General features: G+C 57.1%; 1 protein-coding gene and 1 non-coding gene across 5 annotated transcripts; both read left to right on the plus strand.

The window, feature by feature from the left end:
* Nucleotides 1–153: 153 nt before the first annotated feature.
* On the plus strand, nt 154–27,807 carry AP1B1 (adaptor related protein complex 1 subunit beta 1). 4 transcript variants are annotated; one of them, XM_050980446.1, is made up of 23 exons: nt 154–210; nt 7,904–8,021; nt 9,181–9,243; nt 10,113–10,218; nt 12,653–12,788; nt 14,744–14,989; nt 15,736–15,926; nt 16,353–16,574; nt 17,547–17,667; nt 17,940–18,035; nt 18,748–18,863; nt 19,507–19,672; nt 20,523–20,621; nt 21,680–21,939; nt 22,325–22,526; nt 23,654–23,683; nt 23,803–23,952; nt 24,100–24,245; nt 24,731–24,860; nt 25,086–25,170; nt 25,411–25,497; nt 25,775–25,929; nt 26,913–27,807. In XM_050980446.1, the coding sequence occupies exons 3-23, from the start codon at nt 9,207–9,209 to the stop codon at nt 26,985–26,987; spliced, it is 2,856 nt and encodes a 951-aa protein (XP_050836403.1). In that variant the 5' UTR covers nt 154–210; nt 7,904–8,021; nt 9,181–9,206; the 3' UTR covers nt 26,988–27,807. The 4 variants fall into 4 exon arrangements, with proteins under 4 accessions (XP_050836403.1, XP_050836402.1, XP_050836401.1 ...); XM_050980445.1 differs by having other exon boundaries at nt 159–210; nt 7,810–8,021; XM_050980444.1 differs by lacking the exon at nt 154–210 and adding an exon at nt 7,090–7,208 and having other exon boundaries at nt 7,810–8,021.
* On the plus strand, nt 24,327–24,431 carry LOC115484683 (small nucleolar RNA SNORD125). The gene has a single exon (XR_003945390.1). It is a non-coding gene; the product is annotated as a small nucleolar RNA SNORD125 (small nucleolar RNA).
* Nucleotides 27,808–27,923: the final 116 nt, after the last annotated feature.

Consider the following 27,923-nt stretch of genomic DNA (forward strand, 5'->3'; position numbering starts at 1 on the left):
ATCCCGTTCCCTCTCCCCTATCCCATCCCCATCCCGAATCCCCCATTCCCTCTCCCCACTCCCTCCCTGCCCCCTTCCCTCTCCCGTTCCCGCTCCCATTCCCAGCCCCGCCCCTCCCGCCATGGCCCCGCCCATCAGCGGAGGCCCCGCCCCGCCCCGGAAGCGCTCCCCGCTCCTCAGTTCCGGTGTCGGTGGCGGCGGCGGCAGCAGGTACGGACCGGGCTGGGCCGCGCCGGGCCGGGCAGGGGCGGACCGAACCGAGCCGGGGCAGAGCCAGGCCCCGCAGCCGCTCCTGCCCCGGGCGCTTCCCCCGAGCTCCGCCCGTGCGCACCCGGGACGGGCCCCCCGCCGGGGCTCGGGCTGCGCCGCGTCCTTCTGGCCCCGGGCCCCTCCCGCCCCCCGACCTGAGCCGTGCCCCTCTGGGCCGGCGGTGTCCCCGCTGTGACGCCGGGCCCTGTTCTCCTGCCCCCGGCCCCGTCCCTAGGCTGTGTCCCTGTTCTGACCCCGTGTCCCAGCCCGTGTCCCCGTGCTCCGCTCCTCAGTCCGAGCTGTGTCCCCCTCTCCTGCCCGCCTGGGGGTCCCCGGTCCCCGTTGCCTCCCCCGGGCCGTGTCCCGTGTCTTGCCTGTCCCCTCCTGTCCCCCGGCAGCTCCGTGTGGCAGCGCTGCCCTCCCGGCTCCATCCCGCAGGGATCCGCTCCCCTCCCCGGCACCGTGTCCTGGCCACGGGCAGAACCCCGTGGTTCCGTGCTGGGGGCAGGACCCCCTGGAAGGGCTGGGGGACCCGGGGTGAGCCCTTCACTCCCCTCAGGACATGGCTCATCCCTAGGGAAAGCTCTTGGCTCTGCATGGAATAAGCTGGGAACTGGGCATGGAGCAGACAGGGAGGCTGATACCCTGTGCTCGCTGCCTCCTCCAGGGAGATTTTTGGGGGAAAAAGCCCCAAAGTGGATAAAAAGGAGCTGTGAGAGAGCTCCGGCCCGAGGGAGCCGTGTTGGAGGTGTTGCTGTGTTGTTGCAGGTGTTTTGTGTGGAGTTCTGACACCTGTTAGGGTCAGAATGGGACCTCCAGGGGTGCCATCCCCAGCAGCAGTGTCTGGGGGCTCCGTGGGGTTTTGTGTCTGCTCTCTCCTGGGGTGGCAGAGACTGGGATAAGCCTTGGACGAGCAGTTGGACTGATGTGGTTCGTGGCTCCCACACCCATTTGTGGGGTCAGACTGCCAGGCTGAACAGGCTTTGGCACCCCAAGGGGCTTTCCAGAGGTGTTGGGCCTTGCTTGGATCGAGCCAGGCTGGGAATTCCACGGCAGGAGGTGTCCACCCTGCAGAACCTGGCTCTCCCAGGAGGAGAACATCCCCTGTGCCATGGGAACCTGGTGCTGTGGCCAGGACAAGGTCCTTGGTGTCCCTGGGGGTGCTCAGCCGGAGTTTGGGGGGTGCCATCCCAGTTCAAGGTGATTAAAAGTCCCCCCAGCTCTCAGAGCACGGGGCTCTGGACTCTGTGGCAGTGGGATCCTGGCCGTGTGTGCTGCAGGGGACGCCTCAGCATTGTCCTTTTTGCCTTTTCCTTGAGTTTATTCCCCAGTTATTGGTTAATGGGATGTATTGCTTGCAGCTCATTGCTGGTGCCACTGCTTTGGATCTCTCAAAGACTTTTTGGATTTGCTTTGGGCACCTTGCTGGTGGCACAGTGAGTTTGGCTCCTACCCCTGAGTTATCCAAGTTATCCCTTGTTTGATGGGGATGGAGCCTTTTGGAATGCCCATGGGTTGGTCAGAAACAGATTGGTGAGAGGATGGAGATGGTCCTGGTGGGATCCAGCAGAATCACAGCCCTGAGCTGCTGCAGGGCCAAGCTGGAGCAAAAACTGCCTCCAGTTTGGCTAGACAGAGGAAAATTATCCTGCTGGGAAGGTGTGTGGGGCTGCTGGGAGGGCTTGTGGTGGTCTGGCAGAATGGGATCAGCACTGGGATGGGATCTGTGGGATGTGGGATGGGAGTTGTGCCCATGGCTGTAGGATGGGAAACGCTGATGTGAGTAAGGAGGGAAAGAACTGGGATCAGCAGGAGGCTCTGGAGCTGTTGCTCAGCCTCTGGTTCTCTTCTTGCACCCTGGGGTGTTTCTCTCCCTTGGCTGGTGCTTGTGGCAGCTCCTGGGGTTTGTCCATGGGGCAGGGATGTGCTCAGAGCTGGGTTGGTGTGGTTATCGTATTTTTATTTTTCATTCATGAACAGGATGGGGCTGTTGGGTGCATTTCTTGAGTTTTATTTGTTGTGTTACCTTTATTACATGGTTGAGACAATAGGAAGATGGTAAAGCTTATGTACAGCTAGTAGCAGCTAAAGGTTTCTTTGTTACAGGATACTTTAAAAACTTTTAGCTAATAGCAGATTGCTAAAGTTTATAGATAATTGTTCTAGCTAATTACTAAAAGTAGATGTATACTTATTTCACACAGTGTTTGCTTGTCTTCTTTCCATTGATAATACATGGTACATTATTAGTAAGTTTAAACCTTCTACTATCTTGCTAAGCATATTTGCTTGTAGTCTTAAGGTCTGTCTTAGCCAAGCTTAAGACTTAAGTGATTGTTTCATGTCCTTGCTTGCTGTACTATTATAATTTTTCTACTTTCAGATTTTCTAACTACAGCTTAGCTCTAAGCTTTTTGTTCTTTCTGTTTCTGGGGCCTGCTTTTACAGCATTGGAAGCCTTCTTACCTTTACTAATTCCCACAGGGAACCATCACCACCTCACCCCTGCCTGGCCTCTGCAGTGCCCTGGAGCTGCCTCACACCAGCAGGGAGCAGTTATGTGATTCCCCACAGCTCCAGTTACCCATTAATTTTTTAGTCTTCCTTAATTTCCCTAATTATGCCACCTTGGCCCTGAGGTGCTTCATTGCCAGCTGAGGTGTTTGCTTGAGGGAGTTGCCTTTCCCCACTAACCTCCAGCTGCCCCTCTGTTTTCCAGGGGAGCACTTTCCTAGGAGCTTGTCCTTCCTGCTCCTTTCTGCTCTCCCTGGTGAGAACAGCAGGGAGGAAGGCCGGCAAACCGGGAAATGGAAAAGCAAAGGTGGGGGGGAGACCAGGCGGGGGGATCTGATGGTGGGCGGAGCAAGGGGGGAGGAGAAGGGCGAGGGGGGACCGGGCGGGGGAGGAGAAAGGGGGGAGGGACCGGGGGGGAGGAGAAGGGGGGGAAGAAGGGGGGAAGACAGAGGGGGGAAGAAAAGACGGGGGGAAGAAAAAGAGGGGGGAAGAAAAGAGGGGGGAAGATAAAAGGGAGGGGGGACAGAGAGGGGGGAAGAAACAAGAGTGGGGGCACCGAGATAAAAAAGCGGGTTGCCCCCGTCAAAGTGTGTACTCACTCTTTTTCATCACTTTTTTCCTCACATATTTTTCCTCCCTCTGTTTTACCCCCTTTTTCCTCCCCCTTGTCACCCCCTTTCCCTCTTTCCATTCCTGGCTCAGCTGGGCAGTCAGAGCTCTGGCAACCAGAGAACTTTGGGCTGGGCTGTCAGAGGGTCTAGGAGGACCTGGAGCGTGTGGTGGGCTGGGATAAGCAGGGATTGGGATGTATTGGGCACAGGTTTAAGGGCTGCTCCCAGCCCTGGCAGTGGCTCTGTGTGGGGGAGCTGAAAGTGAGACCAGAGGAGGCACCAGAGATGCACCAAGGGTGGAGCAGGGCTGGGAGGCTGGGGGTGCTCACCTGGAGAGGAGAAGGTTCCAGGGACACTCAGAGCCCTTGCAGGGCTGAAGGGGCTCACAGGAGAGCTGCAGAGGGACTGGGGACAAGGGAGGAGGGGCAGCACACAGGGAATGGCTTCACTGCCAGGGGGCAGGGCTGAATGGCACCCATAGATATGCCCATGGGATGGATATGGGCATCCATGGGATGAATATTGGCAGGAATTGTTCCCTGGGAGGGTGGTGAGGGCTGGGATGGCATTCCTAGAGCAGTGTGGTGCCCTGGATCCCTGGAAGTGTTCCAGGACAGGGTTTGGGGCCCTGTACCCTCTGGGACAGTGGGAGGTGTCCCTGCCATGGCAGGGGATGGCCACTGGGTGAGCTTTAAGGTCCCTTTCCACCCAACCATTCCATGGTGAAAGCGTCTGATCAGCAGCATCTCAGCCTTCAAGAATGGAGGAGTTATCCTAAAACAGGGTGGTAAAGTAGCAGAAGAAATGAGTTTTCATGCACTCTCCATGAGAGGGAAGTGAGCAGCACCAGCAATGGTCCTTGGCATTTGTGTCATTCCCAGAACCCCCTGGCAGCAGCCACTCAGTGGGAAGCCAGGTGATGTGTTTGTTGTTGTATTTTGGGTTTAGGAGCCTCATTATTTTCCCAAAGCAGCTGAATGTGAGAGGTGCTTGGCATGGCAGTGGGAAAAAATGGGGTGGCTGAGCTCTGCCATATACCTGACTGGGGCTGAGAGGCTCAGGAGAGCACAGTGCTCTGTTTTGTGTGGAGCTATGGAAACTGAGTCCCTGGAGTGAATAAAATCAGGAATAAAAGGCTTGGGTTTGTGCCACTGCCAAAAACCAGTCCTGAGGAGCCCAGACTTGCTGGGGGGGGGACTCTGGGTGCTCCTCTCCAGCAGTTCCAGATCCTTATGGACACTAACTCCTTCAATCCTGTTGCCAGACCAGCTTAAAACAAGTTTGGTGTGAAGATGGGGTAAAATCTGAACCATCACAAGGTCGGGGCTCTGTGTCCTTTGCTGTGCTGCTGCATCTGCTTTGGTGAGGGAGGAGCTGCCTCCCCATCAGCCTCTCCGTGGGTGATCAGTGTGGGAAAGGAGCTGGGTGGGATTGCTGGAGCTGAGGGAGCAAAAACACTTCTCGCATCCTTAGAAGCAGAGCCAGGCAGCAGCGCTGGCCCTGCCAAGGGGTGAGCTGTGGAATTCACCTGCGGCTGGCAGCCAGCCCTGCCTTGTCACCTGGCACAGCTGGGGGACCACACAGGGTGCAGGGTGCTGAGCACTGGGGTTTGGCAGCTCTTTGGGTCCCCTCATCCCCCTGCTGCAGGCCCTGGGGTGTGGGGCCTGCTTTTACAGCATTGGAAGCCTTCTTACCTTTACTATTCCCACAGGGAACCATCACCACCTCACCCCTGCCTGGCCTCTGCAGTGCCCTGGAGCTGCCTCACACCACAGGGAGCAGTTAGTGATCCCCACACTCCAGTTACCCATTAATTTTTTAGTCTTCCTAATTTCCCAATTATTATGCCACCTTGGCCCTGAGGTGCTTCATTGCCAGCTGAGGTGTTTGCTTGAGGGAGTTGCCTTTCCCCACTAACCTCCAGCTGCCCCTCTGTTTTCCAGGGGAGCACTTTCCTAGGAGCTTGTCCTTCCTGCTCCTTTCTGCTCTCCCTGGTGAGAACAGCCTGTCCTTCCTTCCCCTTTTTCCCCCTTTCCCCTCCCCTCCCCCCCCTTTTTTCCTCTCCCTTTTTTCTTCTCCCTTTTTTTCTTCTGCTCCTTTTTTTCTTCTCCCTTTTTTTCTTTCTTCTCCCTTTTTTTCTTCTCCCTTTTTTTCTTCTCCCTTTTTTTCTTCTCCTTTTTTTCTTCTCACCTTTTTTTCTCCTCCCTTTTTCTTCTCCTTTTTTTTCTTCTCCCTTTTCCTCCCTTTTTTTGTTTCCTCCCCCTCTTTTTTCCTCCCCTCTTTTTTCCTCCCCTCTTTTTCCTCCCCTCTTTTTCCCCTCCCCTCTTTTTCTTCCCTCTCTTTTTTCCTTCCCCCTCTTTTTTCCTCCCCCTCTTTTTTCCTCCCTCTTTTTTCCTCCCTCTTTTTTCCTCCCTCTTTTTTCCTCCCTCTTTTTTCCTCCCTCTTTTTTCCTCCCTCTTTTTTCCTCCCTCTTTTTTCCTCCCCCCTTTTTCCTCCCCCTTTCCCCCCTTTCCCTCTTTCCTTCCTGGCTCAGCCTGGGCAGCTCAGAGCTCTGGCAACCAGAGAACTCTTGGGCTGGGCTGTCAGAGGGTCTAGGAGGACCTGGGAGCTGTGGTGGGCTGGGATAAGCAGGGATTTGGGATGTCTTGGGCACAGGTTAAGGGCTGCTCCCAGCCCTGGCAGTGGCTCTGTGCTGGGGGAAGCTGAAAGTGAGACCAGAGGAGGCACCAGAGATGCACCAAGGGCTGGAGCCAGGCTGGGAGAGCTGGGGGTGCTCACCTGGAGAGGAGAAGGTTCCAGGGACACCTCAGAGCCCCTTGCAGGGCCTGAAGGGGCTCCAGGAGAGCTGCAGAGGGACTGGGGACAAGGGATGGAGGGGCAGCACACAGGGAATGGCTTCCACTGCCAGGGGGCAGGGCTGAATGGGCATCCCATAGATATGCCCATGGGATGGATATGGGCATCCATGGGATGAATATTGGGCAGGAATTGTTCCCTGGGAGGGTGGTGAGGGGCTGGGATGGCATTCCTAGAGCAGCTGTGGCTGCCCCTGGATCCCTGGAAGTGTTCCAGGACAGGGTTTGGGGCCCTGTACCCTCTGGGACAGTGGGAGGTGTCCCTGCCCATGGCAGGGGATGGCACTGGGTGAGCTTTAAGGTCCCTTTCCACCCAAACCATTCCATGGTGAAAGCGTCTGATCAGCAGCATCTCAGCCTTCAAGAATGGAGGAGTTATCCTAAAACAGGGTGGTAAAAGTAGCAGAAGAAATGAGTTTTCATGCACTCTCCATGAGAGGAAGTGAGCAGCACCAGCAATGGCTCCTTTGGCATTTGTGTCATTCCCAGAACCCCCCTGGCAGCAGCCACCTCAGTGGGAAGCCCAGTGATGTGTTTGTTGTTGTATTTTGGGTTTAGGAGCCTCTTATTTTCCCAAAGCAGCTGAATTTGAGAGGTGCTGGCATGGCAGTGGGAAAAATGGGGTGGCTGAGCTCTGCCATATACCTGACCTGGGGCTGAGAGGCTCAGGAGAGCACCAGTGCTCTGTTTTGTGTGGAGCTATGGAACTGAGTCCCCTGGAGTGAATAAAATCAGGAATAAAAGGCTTTGGGTTTGTGCCACTGCCAAAACCAGTCCTGAGGAGCCCAGACTTGCTGGGGGGGAGACTCTGGGTGCTCCTCTCCAGCAGCTTCCAGATCCTTATGGACACTTAACTCCTTCAATCCTGTTTGCCAGACCAGCTTAAAACAAGTTTGGTGTGAAGATGGGGTAAAATCTGAACCATCACAAGGTCGGGGTGCTCTGTGTCCTTTGCTTTGCTGCTTGCATCCTGCTTTTGGTGAGTGAGGAGCTGCTCCCCTCAGCCTCTCCGTGGGTGATCAGTGTGGAAAGGAGCTGGGTGGGGATTGCTGGAGCTGAGGGAGCAAACACCTTCTCTGCATCCTTCAGAGCAGAGCCAGGCAGCAGCGCTGGCCCCTGCCCAAGGGGTGAGCTGTGGGAATTCACCTGCGGCTGGCAGCCAGCCCTGCCTTGTCACCCTGGCACAGCCTGGGGGACACACAGGGTGCAGGGTGCTGAGCACTGGGGTTTGGCAGCTCTTTGGGTCCCCTCATCCCCCTGCTGCAGGCCCTGGGGTGCTTCCTGCCCAGAGGAGGGTTGTGTCAGCGTGAGGAGCGAGGGCTGCGCCTTCATTCCAGAGCTGGAGGAGCCACTTTCCTTCTTGGGGTTGCTGCAGGACTTAAAGCAGTGGGGGAATGGGTGGTTGTCTCAGCCTCTGAAATCAGTGGGGTTTTTTTCAGTGGGGTTGTGGATGGGAAGAGCACAGGCTGTGCTTTCCCTGGCTCTGGGAGAGCAGGGAGCTGCAGGGAAGCGGCCGGTGTGATTCATGTCTGCGAGCTGCCTGCACAAATTCCCTGCTCAGCTTCAAGTTTGCTTTCCAGGCACTTCTGCAGAGCAGGGCTGAGTGTGAGCCAGGTCCTGGAATCGGAGGGACTGCAGTGAATCCTCTTTCTTTCCCTGCTTCCTTCCTCCCAGTCTGGCAGGACGGGATCTGCAGTGAGGTGCAGAGAGCTGCGGCGCAGCCCGGAGCTCCCGCTGTTCCCTGGAGAGCCATCGACTTAGTGGGATAAAAAAGGCTCTGAATCAATCCCAGGTAACTGAGGCAGGGAGGAGTGTCCTGTCTCACCAGGGGCCGGGCTGTGGGAGTGTGGTGCCAGGCTTCCCCCTCTGGAATAGCACCAGGATGGTGCTGCCAGCCCCCAGAGCAGCCCCAAACCCACGCAAACTCCTTCCCTCTCCCTCCCTGCCAAGCTGTGTGCTCTGCCCAGCCTGTTCAACCCCCAGATTTCATCCAGATTTTCTTTTTATCCCTGCTGGGGATCCCTCTCCAGCTTGGACAGGGAACAGAGGACACAGTTCCTCTGTGCTCCTGCTGTGTTTGGCTTTCAAGATGCTCATTTGCATTTTAAGCCCATCCGCAAGCTCTTTTTTTTAATCTCTTTTTTTTTCACTTGGCTTTGCTTCCTGTATTCCTGCCCCTCCAAAACAGCAAGGCCACTGCAGGCTTTCAAGGACAAGCCTCTGGTTCCTTCCCTGTTGAAGCAAGGGTGGGAAAACCAGCCATAAAAGCCAAATCCCTGTTGACCTTTCTGAAGGGCTGCACATCTCCTTCCTCAGCCTGCCAAGCCCCAAATCTGCCCTGAACTGCCGGAATTATATAATAGAGCCTCAAGTGCTGGGCTGAAGCCTCACAACCTTGGAATTTAAAGCAACCCTGCTGGAGCAGGGCTGGTTTGTGGGAGAGGCTCCCTTTGATCTGGCAGATCCGTTCCCCTTGGCTGTGCTGTCCCGTTGAGCTGAGCCTGGGGTTTGGCTCAGTTCCTGTCCCCAGCCCTGAGCTGTTCCCTGGGTAGGTGAGAGGGAGGGCTGGCTGTGAGGTTTGCCTAAGAAAGCATTTTTTGGATGAGGAGAGGCCAATCCAGGGAGGATCACTGAACCTCTGCTGCCCAGCTCTGTCCAGGATGGGATGGGCAAAGTCAGGGCTGCAGCCCTGGAATCTTCAGTGGTTCCTTTTCTCCTCCACATCCTCTTTGGAGAACCCTGATTCCCCATCAGGGAGCAGCTGATTCCCCATCATCACAGTGCTGTGAGGTGCTCACTCTCCCTTAGGGATTGGCCTTCTCCTTGTGACTCTTCCCATGAGATCCCAAACTCTTTCCCTCCCCTGGTGTTTTTCCTTCCTGGAGCTCTCCATAACAATCCCTGCAAGGAAATTATCAGCCCTGACCCTCTGTGCTCTGCCTCTCCTCCAGGGCTGTGCTGCTGGCTGGAGACCACCATGACAGACTCCAAGTACTTCACCACCACCAAGAAAGGTAAGGGAAGGAGCAGGAATGTTACAGTTCATCCCAAAATCACCAGCTGGTTCTTACTCCTGTACAAACCAGGTGGGGAGGGTTGGGAAGCTCACGTGGGAATGTCCTGAGTCCCCCTGGGATGCTGTGGCTGACACCCCACCCCGCTCCTTGCTCTGGAGCAGCTCCTGGGCTGCTGTGGGGCTGGGGCACCTTGTCCCCAGCCCCCTGAGCCCAGCCAGGGCTGGTGGCAGCTGGTGATCGGCTTTAGCAGCTCAGGAGCTCCCCTGGGCAGCGCTCGGGGCCTTAAGCACTCTCCAGACCAAGGAATTAATGTGGAGAGAAGCCATGTGGCATCTTCCTCTTCAGTCTGCCAACCCAGGAGGGAGTAAGGAGCTCAGCGAGGCTTCAGGAGGGCAGGAGATGCTGCCCTGGGCTGGGGGGTTGCTGCCACAGGCAGGGAGGGATTTGGGAGCCCCCCTTCACCATATGGCCTTGAGGAGCAGTGCCCAAAATCCACCTGCCATCATCCCTGGGAAGGGTAGGGCCTCCTGGGGCTGGGATAATCTCCCCACAGCCAAAAATACCCTCTGGATAACCCCATCCAGTGCCTGTGGGGTGCTCCTGGCTCCTGCAGCGTCTCCCATCCCTGTGGGGCTGGAGGAGCCCCAGGGATTCAGCAAGAGATGAATATTCTCCATTTCCATGGATGAGAGCTGAGCCCCCAGAGCAGCCCCAGCCTCGGGGGGGTGTTTGGGAAATTAAATCCCCCTTTTTAGGGCTGGCAAAGGAACCCTGTCACACAGCAGGTGGGAGCTGTGCTCACCCAGCAGAGGGGTGGGGGACCCCTTCCTCTAATCCCTGAGCTGCCACTTCTCCCGTTTCTCCAGGGGAGATATTTGAGCTGAAGGCTGAGCTGAACAGCGACAAGAAGGAGAAGAAGAAGGAGGCTGTGAAGAAGGTGATCGCCTCCATGACTGTGGGCAAGGACGTCAGGTGTGTGCTGGGGCTGCAGCCTGGAATGTCCTGAGTGGGAAGGGATCCCCAGGATCATCCAGCACACTCCTGGTCCTGCCCAGACCCCCCAACAACCCCACCCTGGGCATCCCTGGCAGCGCTGTCCTGGAGCTCTGGCAGCCTCGGGGCTGTGCCCATTCCCTGGGGAGGCTGGGCAGTGCCCAGCACCCTCTGGGGGAAGAACCTTTCCTGAAATTTACCCTAAAGCCTCTCCTTCATGCTGTTCTCCCATATGCCCAAGCCAAACCCAGCTGGTTTTTGGGTTCCTTTTTCCCCCTGTTGCTTCCAGGGGGTTTCCATGCTGCTTTTCCCCTCAGGATTCACCCTGGCTGCAGCTCTGCCTCCTGGAGTGCAGTTTGTGTCCACGTGGCCACCTGGCAGGTGGGGGCTCTCCTGGCTTTTGTTGTAATCTGGCTAAAAGAGGATTGGTCTGGCTGCCAGATCAGTTTGTTGGGATTATTCCCACTTCCTTTGTGTGTTACTAAAAACAAGCAGGACCCCCTTGGAGGGTTGGTGGCGGTGCCTGGATGCTGATAAACCCTTTACAGCCTCTCCAGTCCAAAAGGTCAGGCAGCTGCTGCTGTTCCTGCTTCCTTTTCCATCTGGCTGAGCTGCACGTGGCTCCTTCTGTGCCTTGTCCTGCATGGACCTGTCCCAGCACAGGCAGCATCAACAATTTGATTTTCATGGTGCATTTGAGAGTAAATGGAGGGAAAACACACTCAGGGTTGGGAGAACTGGGGCATCCCAGAGCAGCAGCCGGGAGTGTCCATCTTGAGACCACTGTGGAAATCACATGGAAATGACAGGAGCTGCTAGTACTTGAAGGGGCTTAAAAAGAGGGGGAGCACAGCTTTTTACATGGACAAATAGTGACAGGCCAAAGGAGAATGGCTTTAAGCTAAAAGAGATTTAGATGGGATATTGGGAATGAGGAATTGTTCTCTGGCAGGCCCTGGCACAGGGTGCCCAGAGCAGCTGTGGCTGCCCCTGGATCCCTGGCAGTGCCTAAGGCCAGGCTGGACACTGGGGCTTGGAGCCACCTGGGATAGTGGAAGTGTCCCTTCCCGTGGCAGGGGTAGAACTTGATAAGTTTAGAGATTCCATGGTTCCCAAGCCATTCCATGATCCTGTGGCTGTGTCAGCCAATTTTTTTTTTGTGTGTGTGTGCCTGTTTCAGGCTGCAGGGAGGAAGTTTGCTGAGTTCACTGCTCCCTGGGAGGTGCCAGCAAAGCCTGGTTTAACCCGGGGTGAGACCAGCCCAGGTGGGCAGCAGCTTTGCAAAACCCAATTCCTTGGATTTAGGGGGGGGCCTGGGTTTGATCCTGGCTGGTTGTGGAGGTGGATAGGCTTCCAGGAGCCTTGGGACATCTGTCAGGGTGGAATAACCCCTGTGTTAGCCCTGGGATCTTGATTGCCTCCCCTGAGGTGGTTTAATTGTCTAATTGATCTGTCTTTGGATGAAACAGCATCTCTGGTATCCCACAGCTCCAGGATGTTTGGGAAGCCCCAGCTCTGTGCAGGCAGATCCACTGCATTCCCCTCCATCCCAGCAGAGTCTCCTGGTGCTCCAGACTCACCCAGGGGAGTGGGGGCTCTTCCTTTGGGCACCATCCTGTGATGATGCATAAAGTCCTGGAATATCCTGAGTTGAAAGGGATCCACAAGAGTCACCCAGTGCAGCGCCTGGCCATGCACAGACACCCCTACAGCCCCACCCTGTGCCTGAGAGAGTTGTGCAGCACCTTCTCCTGGGGCAGTGAATGGGCCCTGGAGCAGAGATGCAGCAGAGCCATGTGGGAAGGCTCAGTTTTGGTCCATCAAGGGCTGGTTTTGATACAGATCCATTTAAAAAACCCACTGGGGATGGGTCTTTCAGCTGTGTCTGCTGCAAGGTGGGCTCAGGTCATGGAATCATAGGATCATGGAATGGTTTGGATGGGAAAAGGTCCTTAAAGCCCAGCTCATCCAACCCCTGGCCCTGGGCAGGGACACTTCCACTGTCCCAGGCTGCTCCAAGCCCTGTCCAGCCTGGCCTTGGACACTGCCAGGGATCCAGGGGCAGCCACAGCTGCTCTGGGCACCCTGTGCCAGGGCCTGCCCACCCTGCCAAGTAACAATTCTTAATTCCCAATCTCCCATTCATCCCTGCCCTCTGGCAGTGGAAGCCATTCCCTGTGTCCTGTCCCTCCAGCCCTTGTCCCCAGTCCCTCTCCAGCTCTCCTGGAACCCCTTCAGGCCCTGCACGGGGCTCTGAGCTCTCCCTGGAGCCCTCTCCTCTCCAGGTGAGCACCCCCAGCTCTCCCAGCCAGGGGAGGGCTGGGTTCTCCTGGCTCTGGGAGCAGGTTTCATGGGAAGGGGATCCATGGGAGCGTGGCCGTGTCCTGCCTTCACTGAGCTCTCTGTGTTCCAGCGCTCTCTTCCCGGACGTGGTGAACTGCATGCAGACAGACAACCTGGAGCTGAAGAAGCTGGTCTACCTCTACCTGATGAACTATGCCAAGAGCCAGCCAGACATGGCCATCATGGCTGTGAACACCTTTGTGAAGGTGAGGGGACAGGGCTCCGTGTCCCAGGGCCACAGGGGACACCAGGTGCCAGCTCACCGTGTCAGGCTGAAAACCAGGGAACGTGGGCAGCTTTCTAAAGCCTCTCTCTTCTGGAGGAGGAGCTCTGCAAGCTCTAGAAAACTGATTGAATTTGTCCAGTAATGCAGAAAGTCAGTTTTTGGCCGCTGTGCCACTCTCTCTGTCAGGGGTGTGGGCAGCTCCCGTGATCGAGAGCTGTCATGTGAATTTATGGGCTGAGAAATCCCTCGTGATCTTCCCGTTGGAGCTGGGAGCTGAAGAGTGAGTTAGGAACCAGGATGTTGTCAAAGCACCCAGTGAAAAGGCCTGGTGGGCTTTAGAGGGAGTTCAGGCTTTTCAGGGAGGATAAACCCCTCCTAATAATCCCAATATCCGTTTCCAGCATCAGGTTGGTTCAGGTCCCTGGTGTAAGTGATGAGGACATGGGATTCCTGGATGGATTGAGGAGTTCTGGCTGTGAGGATTGGTGGTGTTGGAACTCAGTGGGTGCAGGACAAGAGAGAAACTTCTCTTGGGTGACTTATTCTCAAGAGCAGAACATGAAAACCTCGGGATTTGACCCCAAATCCTGGGGGACCTGAACCCCCTGGAGAAAGCTGAGGAGCCCAGGATAACATCATGAATGACACAGGATGTCCTGTGGCATTCACATTCTCTGAAAAAATTCCTTCACCCGGGGTTTTTCTCCTGGGAAGGTGAAAGGCAGTGAGAGAGGCCTCAGAGAGAAGGAAAACAATTCTTATCTCATTTGCTTCCCCTGTGCTGTGCTGGTGTGGAATGTGTTTGGAGATTGTTCACCCACAGGTGAATGTTTCATTGAATTCTGGTGTGAGTTGTTTTGGCTCTTTGGCCAATCAGGGCCAGGCTGTGTCAGGACTCTGGAAAGAGTCAGGAGTTTCCATTATTATCTTTTAGCATTCAGTAAGTGTCCTTTCTGTATTCTTTAGTATAGTATAGAATTCTTTAATATAATATAGTATAGTATTCTTTAATATAATAAAGTAATAAATCAGCATTCTGAGAACATGGAGTCAGATGCATCATTCCTGCCTTTGTTGGGGCTCCTTGATTACAATAATATCCACTCTCCCCTGTCCTCCCTGTGTAGGAGTGTGCTCTCTGCTAATGGAGTGACAAAACTATCTTTTGTCTCTTTAAAAGGAAAGAGGTCTGGAAGTTTCTCTCTTCAATTAAACTTTTATCTTTCTAACACTGCAACAACAGAAGCCATCCTGCCTCCAAAAGTAGCTGAGCTATCTTGGGTTATTGGAATAATTACCAATATAGCCAGACAGGATGTGCCTGAGCTTGTCTGGCCCTTGCTGCTGAATCAAAGAGCAGCACTGTGGTGTTTTACCCCAGAGACACTTGGCTAGCTGGATACTGCAACTGGGCCCTTGGAGGCAAATCCAGACATGCAGGAGCTCAGGTTTACCTTTGGTGGAGAAGCTTTAAGGGGATAGTGAAGGAAAGGAGTCAGTTCTGATGGAGGGTTTGGATCCAGAGCTTTATTCTGACCCACAGGCCTCCGAATGCAGCAACAGCTCCAACAGAACTCTCAAACTGCGTGGTTGCTGCTCCTTTTAACCCTGAGGAGAGGGGGAGGGAAGGGGTAGGGAGCCACCAACCAGGTACAGGAGGGGAGGTCTTAAAGGACAAAGGACACCTGGGTGGCCCAATGTCCCCCCAGCAGCAGAGGGCATCTTTTGAATCTGCCAATCACTTGGATTTGACAGACAATACTCGGCAGGGGGCAAGGGAGGGGCAAGCAGAGGTGACTGACCCACCTGGCAAATATCATGGGAGAGACCCGAGGTTCTGAGGTAAACCCTGAAATCACAACGCAGCACTGGGTGTGTTATAGGCCTCCTGGAGCTCATTACACCTAGCTCAAAGTTCCTCTGACATCCCTGCAGGACTGTGAGGACCCGAACCCTCTGATCCGGGCTCTGGCCGTGCGCACCATGGGCTGCATCCGCGTGGACAAGATCACGGAGTACCTGTGCGAGCCCCTGCGCAAGTGCCTCAAGGATGAGGACCCCTACGTGCGCAAGACGGCCGCCGTCTGCGTGGCCAAGCTGCACGACATCAACGCCCAGCTGGTGGAGGACCAGGGCTTCCTGGACACCCTCAAGGATCTCATCTCAGACTCCAACCCCATGGTGATTGGTTTTTGCCTTCTTCGCCTCCTCTTTGTCCAAATGGCAGTCGCCGCTCTGCCATCGTGTTCGTGTCCCACTCCCTTCCTCCCAGACTCTCTTTTTGGTGTTAACAAACCACCTTTGGGGAGTTTTTGCTTCTCAGGACTGCAGGCTGTGTTCCCTGCCCCATAACCCTGTGTCCTGGACAGAGGGTTTCTCCCATCCTGTGGCTGTGTGTTATTCCTCTGTTCCCAGTGGGAAGGAGGCTGCCCCAGGTGGCTCAGGGCAGAGGGAAGCTGCTGCTTTGGTTCTGATACCACAGAGCTGGTGGCTTTTGCCTCTGTTTTTCCTGGCAGCTGGGCTTTGGCTTCCCTCCCTTTCCCCGGGCATGGGGAACTTTAAAACCACCTTTCCCCAGGGTTTCTCTTCCCACAGCCTTTCCTGCTTTTCCAGTCTTACCCTGGGTGTAGTGTTGAGCCCAGGAGCTGTGTGGAAAGCTCTGTGGCTCCTCAGAGCTGCCTGGGGAAGGGAACTGAGCACAAAGCCAAGGCTGACTCTGAGGAACACGTGGTAGCCCTTGGAGATGTGGCGTGGGCGGTGGGAGCGTGCCGGTGGGGATGGCTCATCCATCCCCCTCAGATCTGCTGGGGGGAGGGAGAAGCTGGAGCCCAGATGTAGGTGGAATGTGAGGGGTTCATAGTGAGGAGGCAGCTCATCCCCTCACACCACATTTAGTGTCACCAATCCACGTCCTGTCTCCCTGGCAGGTGGTGGCCAACGCGGTGGCGGCGCTGTCGGAAATCGCAGAGTCTCATCCCAGCAGCAACCTCCTGGACCTCAACCCCCAGTCCATCAACAAGCTGCTCACAGCCCTCAATGAGTGCACTGAGTGGGGCCAGATCTTCATCCTGGACTGCCTGGCAAACTACATGCCCAAGGATGACCGGGAAGCACAGAGGTGAGGGCACAGGCAGGGCTTGGCACTGCCCCTTCTCCTCTGAGGAGAGTCTTCATCCTCCTGACCCTGCTGCAGGAGGTGGGACAGCGGGCATCTGCTGGACCTGTGCCTTGGGCATGGCCATCTGGAGCCGGCCCTGGTCCCATAGTGAGCCCTGGCACTGGGATTGTGCTCCTTGAGCTGCTTAAAATGTGGCTGCAGGGGACAATGGGCACCAGGGAGCCCCGAAATGGGGTCACTGCCAGAGAGTTCTGCAGGGCTTGGGGAATAACCTTCACTGGGGAATTCAGGAGCCAGTTCAGCCTCTTTGGGAAGGTCCCAAGTGCCGCTCAGCTTTCCTGCAAGTCCTTCCTCCATGCTGGCAGGAGTTTTTCAGCAGGAGGAAGGGCTGGGATCATTTCATTTCCTTCCTCCTCGCCCCGGCAGCATCTGCGAGCGGGTGACACCGCGGCTGTCCCACGCCAACTCTGCCGTGGTGCTGTCAGCTGTCAAGGTGCTGATGAAGTTCATGGAGATGCTCTCCAAGGACCTGGATTATTATGGCACTCTCTTGAAGAAGCTGGCCCCACCACTGGTCACTCTGCTGTCTGCAGAGCCCGAGCTGCAGTACGTGGCCCTCCGCAACATCAACCTCATCGTGCAGAAGAGGTGGGTGTCCAGGTGTCCCCTCTTAGCCACAGGTGCTTCAATCCCTCTGACTGCAGCAGTGTCACAACTCATCCTCTAGGGTGATTTCTTCCCTGTTACTTAAAATCCAAGGAAAGTCATGGAATCATGGAATGGTTTGGTTGGGAGGGATCTTAAAGCTCAGCTCATCCCATCCTCTGCCATGGACACCTTCCACTAGACCAGATTGCTCCAAGACCTGTCCAGCCTGCCCTTGAGTCTGTCAGGTGAGGGAATGAGCAGGGAGCTAAGCTGGGATCTCCAGTTTAATGTACCCTTTAATTTAATTTATTCTTTATTTGGGGCAGCAAAGGATGGCAAAGCCAAAAGCTGTGAGACTTTGGAGTAGTCCCTCTGTGTCGAGAGGGATTTTTGTGCTGCCAGGTGCTTTCTCCACAGTTGTCCTCTTTGAACAAGTGCTCAGAGTCCTTTTGTCCCTTTGCTGATCTAAAATCCTGGAGGTGGCTGAGGCCCCAAACGTGTGCCTGGAGCAGGAGAGGCAGCTGGAGAGCCCCAGCCCAGTCAGATGATTTGTTCTCCTCCCAGTCAGCGCCGTGGTCGTCTCTTAAAAATAGCAGCAATTTATGGGAGAAGTGGAAAGCAATTAGTGTCCCTGGGAGTGGGAATGTGGAAGTCAGCTTGGAGCTGGACCTGGTCTAGCTATTTCCCAGCTTAGAGAAAGGTCCAGCCTAGCCCTGGGGTCTGGATTTGTGTCCCTGCTCCCACTAAAACATCCCTCCAGCCTTGGCAGGACAAACATCCCCCGTTGCCTTACGTCTGGCCCGTGTTTGTGACAAGGTTGTGCTCTGTCCCCTGTGTGCCAGCAAAGGGGACAGAATTCTGGGGGTTAACCATGGTGACTTGGATTCCTTGGCATTGAATAGGCCCCCCAAATCTTGGGATTGGGGTGGAGATGAGTGCCTGTCCCCCTAACGCTGCCTCTCACTGCCCCAGGCCCGAGATCTTGAAGCACGAGATGAAGGTGTTCTTTGTCAAGTACAACGACCCCATCTACGTCAAACTGGAGAAACTGGACATCATGATCCGCCTGGCCTCCCAGGCCAACATAGCTCAGGTCAGGAGCTGGGCTGGGGCACCCAGGGCTACCCCAGTGCCACCCCAGTGCCAGCCCCAGCTCTGCTGGGAGCAACTGTCCCACCCTGCTGCTCGTGCTGGGTCACTGCCCCTCTCTCCTGGTGGCCGTGCCTTGCTGCCAGGCTGTCACTGTGCTGTGCCCTTCTCTGCTGGTGGCTGTGCCTTGCTGCCAGGCTGTCACTGTGCTGTGCCCCTCTCTCCTGGTGGCTGTGCCTTGCTGCCAGGCTCTCACTGTGCTGTGCCACCCCTCAGGTGCTGGCAGAGCTGAAGGAATATGCCACGGAGGTGGATGTGGATTTTGTCAGGAAGGCGGTGAGAGCCATTGGCCGCTGTGCCATCAAGGTGGAGGTGAGGGCTGGGACATGCTGGGGCCTTGTGGCTTCTCTGGGTGGGCAGGGTAGCACTTTCCAGCACATGGTGGCCATCTCACCCCAGGAATTTGCAAGTTGAAGCCTTCCCAGGCATGGGGATGAGCCGTGGTTGTTCCACAGGGATCAGTGAGGTGCCAGGAGGGTCTTCCATCCCCTTTTCCTTTGCAACTGGAGCTGCTTTAAGATCCCTGCCTAGAACAGGGCCAGGAATGCAGTGGGTGATACCAGTGGCTTGTTGGGGGACCAGAATGGGACTGGGAGGGAGCTGATCCCTCCCTGAGGGGCTGGGAGGGAGCTGATGCCTTCCTGGGGGCTGGGAAGGTCCCAGTCATTTTGCAAGAGGCTGGCAAGGAGGCAGTCCCTTCCTGAGCAGCTGGGAGAGAATCCATCCCTCCCTGAGGGGCTGCTCAGAGGCTTTGCTTCCCTCTGGGGATAATTTTCCAAAGGGGATTGTTAAAAACCTCCCTGGAAAGGTGGCTCTGCATGGCTGGAACACTTCCCATGGGGAGAGAGGAGCCTGTGGGGATGTGCAGAGAGGATGAGGAGAGGGCACACCAGGATGTGAAGGGCAGACCACACTCAGTGTCCCCTGTTGTGCTGTGGGCTGGATTTGGGGGGGGGATAAGAGGCAGTGGCAGGTTTGGGATGGGAGGTGGGACTGTCCCCATGTGACCCAGTCCCTCTGGCAGCAATCGGCCGAGCGCTGTGTCAGCACCCTGCTGGACCTCATCCAGACCAAGGTGAACTACGTGGTGCAGGAGGCCATCGTGGTCATCAAGGACATCTTCCGCAAGTACCCCAACAAGTGCGTGGGGACTCCCTGGCGTGTGGGTTCTCTGGGGTGCTCCTGGTCCTACCTGAGCTCTTCCCTCCCCTCTGTGCTTGGGGGGCCACAAGCTCTTGGTGGGATGAAGCCCCCGGAGCCTCCCCCCAGCACAGGTGGCTTTGGGTTTGTTTTGTCCCCAGCCCTGAGATGGTGGCAGTCCCAGATCCAGGCACTGAAATGCAGAGGAGCTGCCAGGGATGTGCAGGTCCCTTGTGTCAGCAGAAACTGTCCCTGGCTCTCAATCCAGCTCCTGGTGGTGCTGGAACAAGGGCAGCAGGAGGAGAGGAGAGGGGAGGGAATGTTCCAGCTGAGCCAGGATGAATAGGCAACTCTGTAATCAGGAAGTCGGGGGCTAATAGTGGTAATAAATACTAATGAACTGAATTGGTAACAAGCAGAGCTCTGCAGGAGTAGCCCTTGGCTCCAGGTTTACTCAGGAGTGAGGAGTGTGCTCTGGGATCAGTGTGGGCATTGCACATTGGGCGAGGGGACAGCCCCAGGCAGGGTGCCCTCAGCCACAGCTCTGCTGTGGGCAGTGGGACGTGGTTTGGAGTTTGGGTGGATATGGATTTGTTTCTCCTGCTCTGGGTGAGGTTTCTCCTGCTCTCCTCCCCTCGGGAAGGTATGAGAGTGTGATCGCCACGCTCTGTGAGAACCTGGATTCCCTGGACGAGCCCGAGGCCAGGGCTGCCATGATCTGGATCGTGGGGGAATACGCCGAGCGCATCGACAACGCCGACGAGCTGCTGGAGAGCTTCCTGGAGGGCTTCCATGATGAGAGCACCCAGGTGTGCCAGGGGACCTGCTGCCTCAGGGTGACACTGGGACAGAGCTCCTGCTAAGTGGAGCAGGGGACAGTTTGCTCTGAAGGGATTGTTCGTGCAGGTGCTTGGGGCAGGTTTGGGTGTAGGATGTGGTCCAGGCTTAGAGTAACCTGGCAGAGTGGAAGGTGTTCCTGCCCATGGCAAGAGGGGGAATGAGATGGGATTTGAGGTCCCTTGCAGCCCAAGCTGTTCCATGAAATTCCACTGTGGCGTTGTCCCAAGTGCTTTCCCTGTTCCATGGTTGGGAGGCACCAGGCAGGGACCTGGTTATCCCACTGTGCCAGCACAGGATCCCTGTGGAGCTGGAAAATGAGCAGAGGGAGCAGTGCCTGCCCTGTCTCCCAGGGCAACTGAGGCCAATGGGTTTGCCTGTGGAATTTTGGAGGGTTTCCAGCTCTGGAAAGCTCTGCAAAAAACACCCTGTAACCAAGTGACAGTGAACAGGGCAAAGTCTACAAATGCTGAATAGCAAAACCAGAGATCCAGGCTCCCTGAGAGGCTGGGAGGGAAATTCCTGCTGCTTATCCATGTGGAAGTTAAAGGATGCTCTGGCCTGTGCCCTGTGGGACCATGGTACCTGTTCCCAAGATCCTGCCCCGTGGTGTTGGGGTCAGCCTGGGTCTGAGGTTGTGCAAATGGGCTGGAAAGGGGCCAGAGGTGCCCTGACATGTGTCACTGCCACTGACATGGTCACTTGCCCCAGGACCTAACCCCAACTTGAAAGGCAGGTTGGGGTTAGGTCCTGGGGCATGTGTTCCTGCATGAACACAGTGTGACCTGTCTGTCTGTCCCTCGCCCTGTCTGTCCCCCACAGGTCCAGCTGCAGCTGCTAACAGCCATCGTGAAGCTGTTCCTGAAGAAGCCCACGGAGACACAGGAGTTGGTGCAGCAGGTGCTGAGCTTGGCCACACAGGTGGGTGACGCCTGGGAGAGCTTCCCAGGGCTTCCCATCCCGCGGGGCAGCAGGAATGGCCTGGTCATGTGGCAGCAGGCGGGTAATTGGAGCTCAGTTCAGAATGGTTTGGGTTGGGAGGAACCTTAAGGATCCCCTTGTTCCAGCCTGCAGGGACACATTCCAGTGTCCCAGGCTGCTCCAAGCCTGCCCACCCTCCCAGGGAACAATTGCTCATTCCCAATATCCCATCCATCCCTGCCTCTGGCAGGGGTTAGATGGGCAGGGTCTCCCTCCCCTACCCACACCCTCTCAAACACCAACAAACCACCCAAACTCAACACCAATTTTCCCAAATCCATAACTCCCCCCAACCATTTCAACAACCCCCATAACTCCGCCTCTCAACCAGTCAATCACTCACCACAACACTATTCCACAAAAATTCCTCAAAGACTTATTAACACAGCTCAGAACCACAGGGAAGCCATTCCCTGTGTCCTGTCCCTCCATCCCTTGGCCCAAGTCCCTCTGGGAATGCTGACATTTGAAAGCCTGGAGATGTGGGCACTCCCATGGCTCAGGAGGCACCTTTGGCCTCTCTGATCCCTGTGATCCCTCCCAGCAAGGCTTAGGTGGGGAAAGCAGCTCTGAGTAGCTCTGTAGTAACTGCAGTTGCTCCGAGCAGCTCTGTAGTAGCTGTAGCTGCTCCGAGTATCTCTGTGGTAGCAGCTGCAGTTGCTCTGAGTAGCTGCAGTTGCTCCGAGCATCTCTGTAGTAGCTGCAGTTGCTCCGAGCATCTCTGTAGTAGCTGCAGTTGCTCCGAGCATCTCTGTAGTAGCTTCAGTTGCTCCGAGCATCTCTGTAGTAGCTGCAGCTGCTCCGAGTATCTCTGGTAGTAGCTGCAGTTACTCTGAGCAGCTCCATAGTAGCTGCAGTTGCTCCAAGCATCTCTGTAGTAGCTGCTGTTGCTCCGAGCAGCTCTGTAGTAGCTGCAGTTGCTCCAAGTAGCTCTGTAGTAGCTGCAGTTGCTCTGAGCAGCTCTGGAGCAGCTGCAGCTTCCCAATGGCTTCCCAAAGGACTCGGACAACCCCGACCTGCGGGATCGTGGCTACATCTACTGGCGGCTGCTCTCCACGGACCCGGTGGCCGCCAAGGAGGTGGTGCTGGCCGAGAAGCCGCTGATCTCGGAGGAGACGGATCTGATCGAGCCCACGCTGCTGGACGAGCTCATCTGCTACATCGGGACCCTGGCCTCGGTGTACCACAAACCCCCCAGCGCCTTCGTGGAGGGCAGCAGGGGCGTCGTGCACAAGAGTTTGCCCCCACGGACAGACTCGTGAGTGCTCCCATGTGCCCACCCCGGGCTGGGATTTCCAGGGCTGTGGATGGAGGGGGTGCACGTGGGGCCATGGGGCTCAGAGATGAGCCCCCGTCCCCAGGGGAGGTTCTGTAGGAGCAGGGCTGTGTGGGTTCAGCCCTGGCCTTAAAAAGATGGAGTGATCCCAGTGGAGGTGATTGTAGAGATTCCCAAATGATTCCCAGTGATCTCTGTGGGAGTGTGTTGGGAGCCAGGATGGCATGGGGCGGGGGGGTGGTCTTGCTTGCCATTGAAGTTTTGGGAGCCAGGATAGGATGGAGGGTTCAACTGGGCCAGCTCCTGTCTGCAGTGGGACCTCCTGTCCCAGCTGGAGCTCCTCACCCTCTCCCATCATTCCCTGCAGGGGTGAAAGTCCTGAAAGCCCGGACACAGCCCCGTCGGGGGGACCAGCAGGAGATCAGCCCTCTGTCATCCCCACCCAGGGGGACCTGCTGGGGGACCTGCTCAACCTGGACCTGGGCCCCCCAGTGAGCGGGCCACCCATGGCCACCTCCGCCGTGCAGATGGGCGCCGTGGACCTCCTCGGGGGTGGCTTGGACAGGCTGGTACGTCCCAGCTCCTGTGCTCCTTCCCTGGGTCCAGGCTATCCCACTGGCATCCTGCTGGGCTTGATGCTGGCTCTGGTCTGCCATAGGACAGATTTGTCAGCCTGGGGACGTCTGGGCTGGTCCTTTCCTGCAGGGGGTGAGGACGGAGGGCACTGAACCCTCATTTATCAGCCATTATCCAGTGGAGGGGAGGGGTCCCACCCACCACTTCCCTGTGCCTTTTCTCTCTGTTGGTGTGGATGTTCCCATTCCATGTGCTGTGCTGCAGGAGTGGCTGCTCTTGGGGGTCCCTCTCTGACCCCCAAACTGCTGCAGGGCTGGGCCAGGATGTGGCCACTCCCAGCCTGTGGGGTGTCCCCTGTGCCAGGAGATTCAGAGGTGACAGTGTGTCCTCCTGGAAATGCAGGCCAAGCAGTGGTTTGGCCTCAGGGTGAGGCAGGATGGAAACATCTCCCTCTGTGGGAACACCTGTCCTGTGGGTGCTGGAGGTGGGTCAGGCTCCCTGAAGGAACAGAGTTTGGAGTTTCCTCCATGACTCATGAAATTCAGCTGATTTATCCCAAGGGGAGGCAGCATTGCTGCCTTTCCTGATTTGTAACCCTGCAGATGCTGCCCTGGCACCTTGTGGCTCGCAGGGACTGGTGATGGGCTGGCACTCAGGCTGGGAATGAGGTCTGGCTCTGTCCCCTGTGCTCAGGACAGCCATGGACAGACAGATGTGTCAGGACTAACCTCTGTCCTCTCCTCCCCTTCTCTTCTCTCTCTCTTTTTGTCTCTTCTCTCCTGGCTTCTCTCTGCATGTGGCTGGCTCTTCTCTCCACCTTGCCTGCTTCTGCTTGGAGATGGGGGACGAGTCGGAAGGGGTATGGATCATGGATCACCCTCTGCCCAGCCCCGTGCCCACCACCGGCTGCCCCTGCTCCCCCCAGCCCCAGGGACACCTCGCTTCCCTCTGGGGACAGCCATGGCCCCTCACAGCTCCTGGTCTGGGACCACTGGAGCATCCCAACTTCAGGCCCTTGCTGCCCCATGCTGCTGCTTTCAGGCAGTGTCCAGAGGGGACATTTTGGGGACCCCTGTGCCCTCAGCCCTGCCCCTGCTGATGCCCCTTTCTTCTCTTGCAGCTGCGCAGCGATGTGGGAGGCAGCCCTGCTGTGAGTGTGCCCTCACACCCAAACCCTCTCATTCTCTGCATCCTCCTCCTCTTCCTCTTCTTCCTCCTCCTGTTCCCCTCCCCGTGGTGCCCCCTGTAACCCCTCCCTTGTCCCCACAGATGGGTGGTGGCGGTGGCAGCTTCACAGCAGCTCCCAGCACCACGGCGCCCACAAACATGGGGGCACCCCTTGGCAGCGGCCTGGGCGACCTCTTCGACCTCACCGGTGGGGTGGGGACCCTCTCAGGATCCTATGTGGCCCCCAAAACGGTGAGTGGGGCAGCCAAGCTCAGGGTTAAGGGGAGCACAGACCCCCGTGCCCACCCCCCACAGCAGAGCCCCCCTGGAGGAGGTGGGGGAGCACCAGAGGCTCTGCCGTGGGTGACACCCCAAGGGTTTCTTGTCTCCCTGGCCCAGGTCTGGCTCCCTGCCATGAAAGCCAAGGGGCTGGAGATCTCTGGCACCTTCAGCCGCCAGGTGGGCTCCATCTCCATGGATCTCGTGCTGACCAACAAAGCCCTGCAGGTCATGTCTGACTTTGCCATCCAGTTCAACCGCAACAGGTGAGTCCCACCCGGGCTGGCTCACCTGGGACCTGTGGAGCAGTTTTGTGTGCAAAAGGGTGTGAGGAAGGAGCTGCAAGGGCTGGGAACAGCCTCTGGTGATGACCCTTCTCTCTCTGATGGCTGTGGTGGTGATGAGCATCAAACCAAAGCCTCTAAGAAGTTGGCTGAAGAGGCTGTTCCTCAGGGTCTGACCATTGTGCTGCTGGTTGTCCTGGAACCAATGCTTCCTTTTCCCTCCAAGGCACCGAGGAAATGCTGCAGGAGTGCCACACATGGGTGGAGGAGGAAGGAGGGAAATTTGGGGTTGCCCCAGGGTGGGCAGGGCAGGAACCAGCCCCGTCCTGGACGGTGCAGGGGCAGCGAGGCCATTCCTGGGATGCCCATGGAGGAAGGCAGGGAGCACCAGGCTTGGATGGACAGCGCCTTGTGCCATCCCCTGCTGTCCCCACCCTGACCCCCTGCCCTCCCTGGTGTCTCCCCAGCTTCGGCCTGGCCCCAGCAGCTCCTCTGCAGGTGCATGCACCTCTGGCTCCCAACCAGTCCGTGGAGATCTCCCTGCCCCTCAACACCGTGGGCTCCGTCATGAAGATGGAGCCCCTCAACAACCTCCAGGTGGGGAACACGGGGCTGTCCCCTCCTGGGGAGCTGGGGTCAGGGCAGGGTCCCTTGGAGAAATCCAGAGGGAGGTGTGGCAGCAGGAGCCAGGTGCTTGCTGCGGTGACACCTGGCTCCAGAGGGACGGGATGGGGTGGGATGGGATGGGACGGGATGAGATGGCACATTTGGGAACCTGCTGTGGGTTGGAGGTGTTCAAATCCCCGTGTCCTTCCACCCCAGGTGGCAGTGAAGAACAACATTGACGTCTTCTACTTCAGCACCCTGTACCCCCTGCACATCCTGTTCGTGGAGGACGGCAAGATGGGTGAGTGGGGTGACCATGGCTCCAGCAAGGTGTACTCTGTCACCCGTCCCTAGGTGCCATCCCAGCCCCTGGAACCTTCTAGATCACACTGGGTGAGCCCCCAGAAGCAGGTGGCTGCCCTGAGGCTGCTGGAGTGGGTGGCAGGGTGACATACCTTGGCTGCCATGTCACCTGTGTTGTCACCTTTGGGGGTGGCCAGTCTGGCAGCTCCCTCAGCGCTGGTGTCCTCCCTCCCTGCAGAGAGGCAGACATTCCTGGCCACCTGGAAGGACATTCCCAACGAGAACGAGACCCAGTTCCAGATCAAAGACTGTTCCCTCAACGCAGGTGGGTCCCACCCCTCGCAAGGACCTGGCTCGGGTCACACTTAACTAATCCTGTCCCCAAGTGCCACATCCATGTGACTGTTCAATCCCTGCAGGGGTGGGGACTCCAGCACTGCCCTGGGCAGCTGTGCCACCCTTTCCATGAAGAAATTTCCCCTAATTCCCTAAACCCCAATCTAAGCCTCTTCCATGACAAGGAGGGGAGGAGGTGGGGCAGGAGCAGGTCCAAGGGGAGCAGGGGGTCAGCCCAGCCCCTCAGCTTCTCTCTCCCATCCCAGATGCTGTGAGCAGCAAACTCCAAGGCAGCAACATCTTCACCATTGCCAAGAGGAACGTGGAGGGCCAGGACATGCTCTACCAGTCCCTGAAGCTCACCAACGGCATCTGGGTGCTGGCAGAGCTCCGGATCCAGCCCAGCAACCCCAGCTTCACGGTACATCCCATCCCCTGCCTGCTTCCAATCCCCGGGGCTGGGGAGCACATCCCTGCTGTGGGACCTCCCCAGCTGCTGGTGGCGCTGGTGCCAGCCCCGCTGTCCCTCTCCCGTGGGGAGGGTGGCACTGCTCCTGTGGGGACAGCTGAGCGACACAGAGGGCTCCCAACCCACCCAGCTCCATGAAACCCTGTCTTCGGAGCATTCCCTGAGCAGGGATCTCTCCACACCTCACCCAAGAGCCATCCCGATGTCCTGCTCTCCCTGTCCCCTCCCCACCTCCCTGGCAGCCTGTGGGGTGGGGCCAGCTGTGTCACCCTGACTCCTCTCTCTGTCTGTCCCCGCCGCCCGCCCTCGCCGGCCTGCCCGCTCTTGCAGGATTTGGAGGTTAGAGATTGGTTTTTCCCTGGCTTTGGGCTCTCCCTGGCTGCTGCCTGGATATTCCTCCCTCCCCTGATGTTTTTCCCTGCCCTGCTAGTCTCCTACCTCTCCTTCCCAGCAGGGCTGGCACAAGGAGGGGGACGTTTCTGAGGGTTGGGACTTCCCCATTGCCCTGCTGGTTTCACTGGGGATGAAGACAGCTGAAAATCCTTGTCCCAGTGGATTCTCCATGAGCTTTCCCTGCTTGAGGAGCTAATTGTTTTGGGAATGATGTAATATTTAAGCAAACACCTGAAGGGGCTGATTCCTCTTTGGAAAGGAGGACGTTTTTGGGGAACCCTTCACCCTGGAGTGCCAGGCACTGAATACAATCCCAAAAGCTGGAGTGTTGCCCCTGCCTGTTCCCTGCCTGTGCTGCATGTGGATGGCTCTGCCCTGGGATGGCTTGCAGGGGTTAAATAGCCTTTTTCCAGCTGAAATCAGGAGCTGGAGGGCCCCATGGGAGGGAGGGTGCTGCAGCATGCAGGGCTCTGCTTTGGGGCTGGTGGCTCTCCAGCGTGGGGTGGGATGCCATGACCCCGCTCTTCCCTCTCTCCCCACAGTTATCCCTGAAATGCCGAGCACCAGAGGTGTCCCAGTACATCTACCAAGCCTATGAGACCATCCTGAAGAACTGAGGTGCTGCTGCAGCCCCTCCTCCTCTTCCTCCTCCCCCTCCCCTCCCTTTCCCACCCAAGGGAGCAGGGCTGGATCCTTGTGCATGTCCCCTTTCCCTCCTGCTGGGGACCCAGCCCCTGGGGTTCTCCCTTTCCTGGGGGGCTGGGGGGAGCAGAGGGGGCAGGGGGCTGTCCCCAGTCCCTGCATCCCTGCAGCAATCCGTGTGAGTGATGCCATGTCCTCCTCCATGTGCTGCTCCCTCCACATCCCAGTTTCACCCTCAGGCTCCCAAAACGCCCAGTTCCTGCTCCTGGCTCTCATGGAGTGCTGTCTGGTGGTGGGTTCAGCATTCCAAACCCTGGGAGTAGTGGCTGGGGGGCCCAGAGTGCTGTGGGATTGGGTGGCTCTGGCTGCAGATCCTCCTGGAGCCCTGGGATTTGGGGCTGGAGCAGGTGGGAAACAGCTTTGGCTCTCCCTGCTCTTGTGCCCTGGTTCAGCAGAGCTGTGGGTGAGCCCTTCACAGAGGATCACCTTCCCATGGGAGCCCTTCCCAAAGCTCCCAGAAGGGCTCAAGAATCCCACACTTGAGGCTGTACTTAAGGTGCAGGTTAAAAAGGGCTTTTGCAGCCCCCTCCAGCCCCTGCCATGGGGCCAGGAGGGCTCTGAGTGTCCCCTCTCCCCCAGCCCAGCCCCACGGCTCCCTCTGCTCCCCCTGGCACCCCTGGGTGCTCCCCTGGGGGTCCCACTGCTCCCTTCCCCCCCAAATCAAGCCATGGGTCCCCCCCTCCCTGGAAGCAGGAAATCTCTAATATATGAAAGATAAATATATTGTAATGTTCACTGGTCTGAGGGAATGTTGAATAAAGGTGACACCAGCCCATGGGGACGCTGCTGGGGTGGCCATGGCCCGGTGACCCCAAGGGAAGCAGGATCCTGGGAGCTTCCTGCTAGCCCTG

Source organism: Serinus canaria, chromosome 15 (assembly GCF_022539315.1).
Source record: "Serinus canaria isolate serCan28SL12 chromosome 15, serCan2020, whole genome shotgun sequence".
NCBI classification, from domain to species: domain Eukaryota; kingdom Metazoa; phylum Chordata; class Aves; order Passeriformes; family Fringillidae; genus Serinus; species Serinus canaria.

Bases quoted from the DNA above. Each gene is read 5' to 3' on its own strand.
- AP1B1 (XM_050980446.1), top strand. From the start codon at position 9,207: ATGACAGACTCCAAGTACTTCACCACCACCAAGAAAG. The intron at 21,940-22,324 runs GTGAGTGCTCCC...CATTCCCTGCAG, and splicing joins TTGCCCCCACGGACAGACTC to GGGTGAAAGTCCTGAAAGCC. The intron at 24,246-24,730 runs GTGAGTCCCACC...GTGTCTCCCCAG, and splicing joins ATCCAGTTCAACCGCAACAG to CTTCGGCCTGGCCCCAGCAG.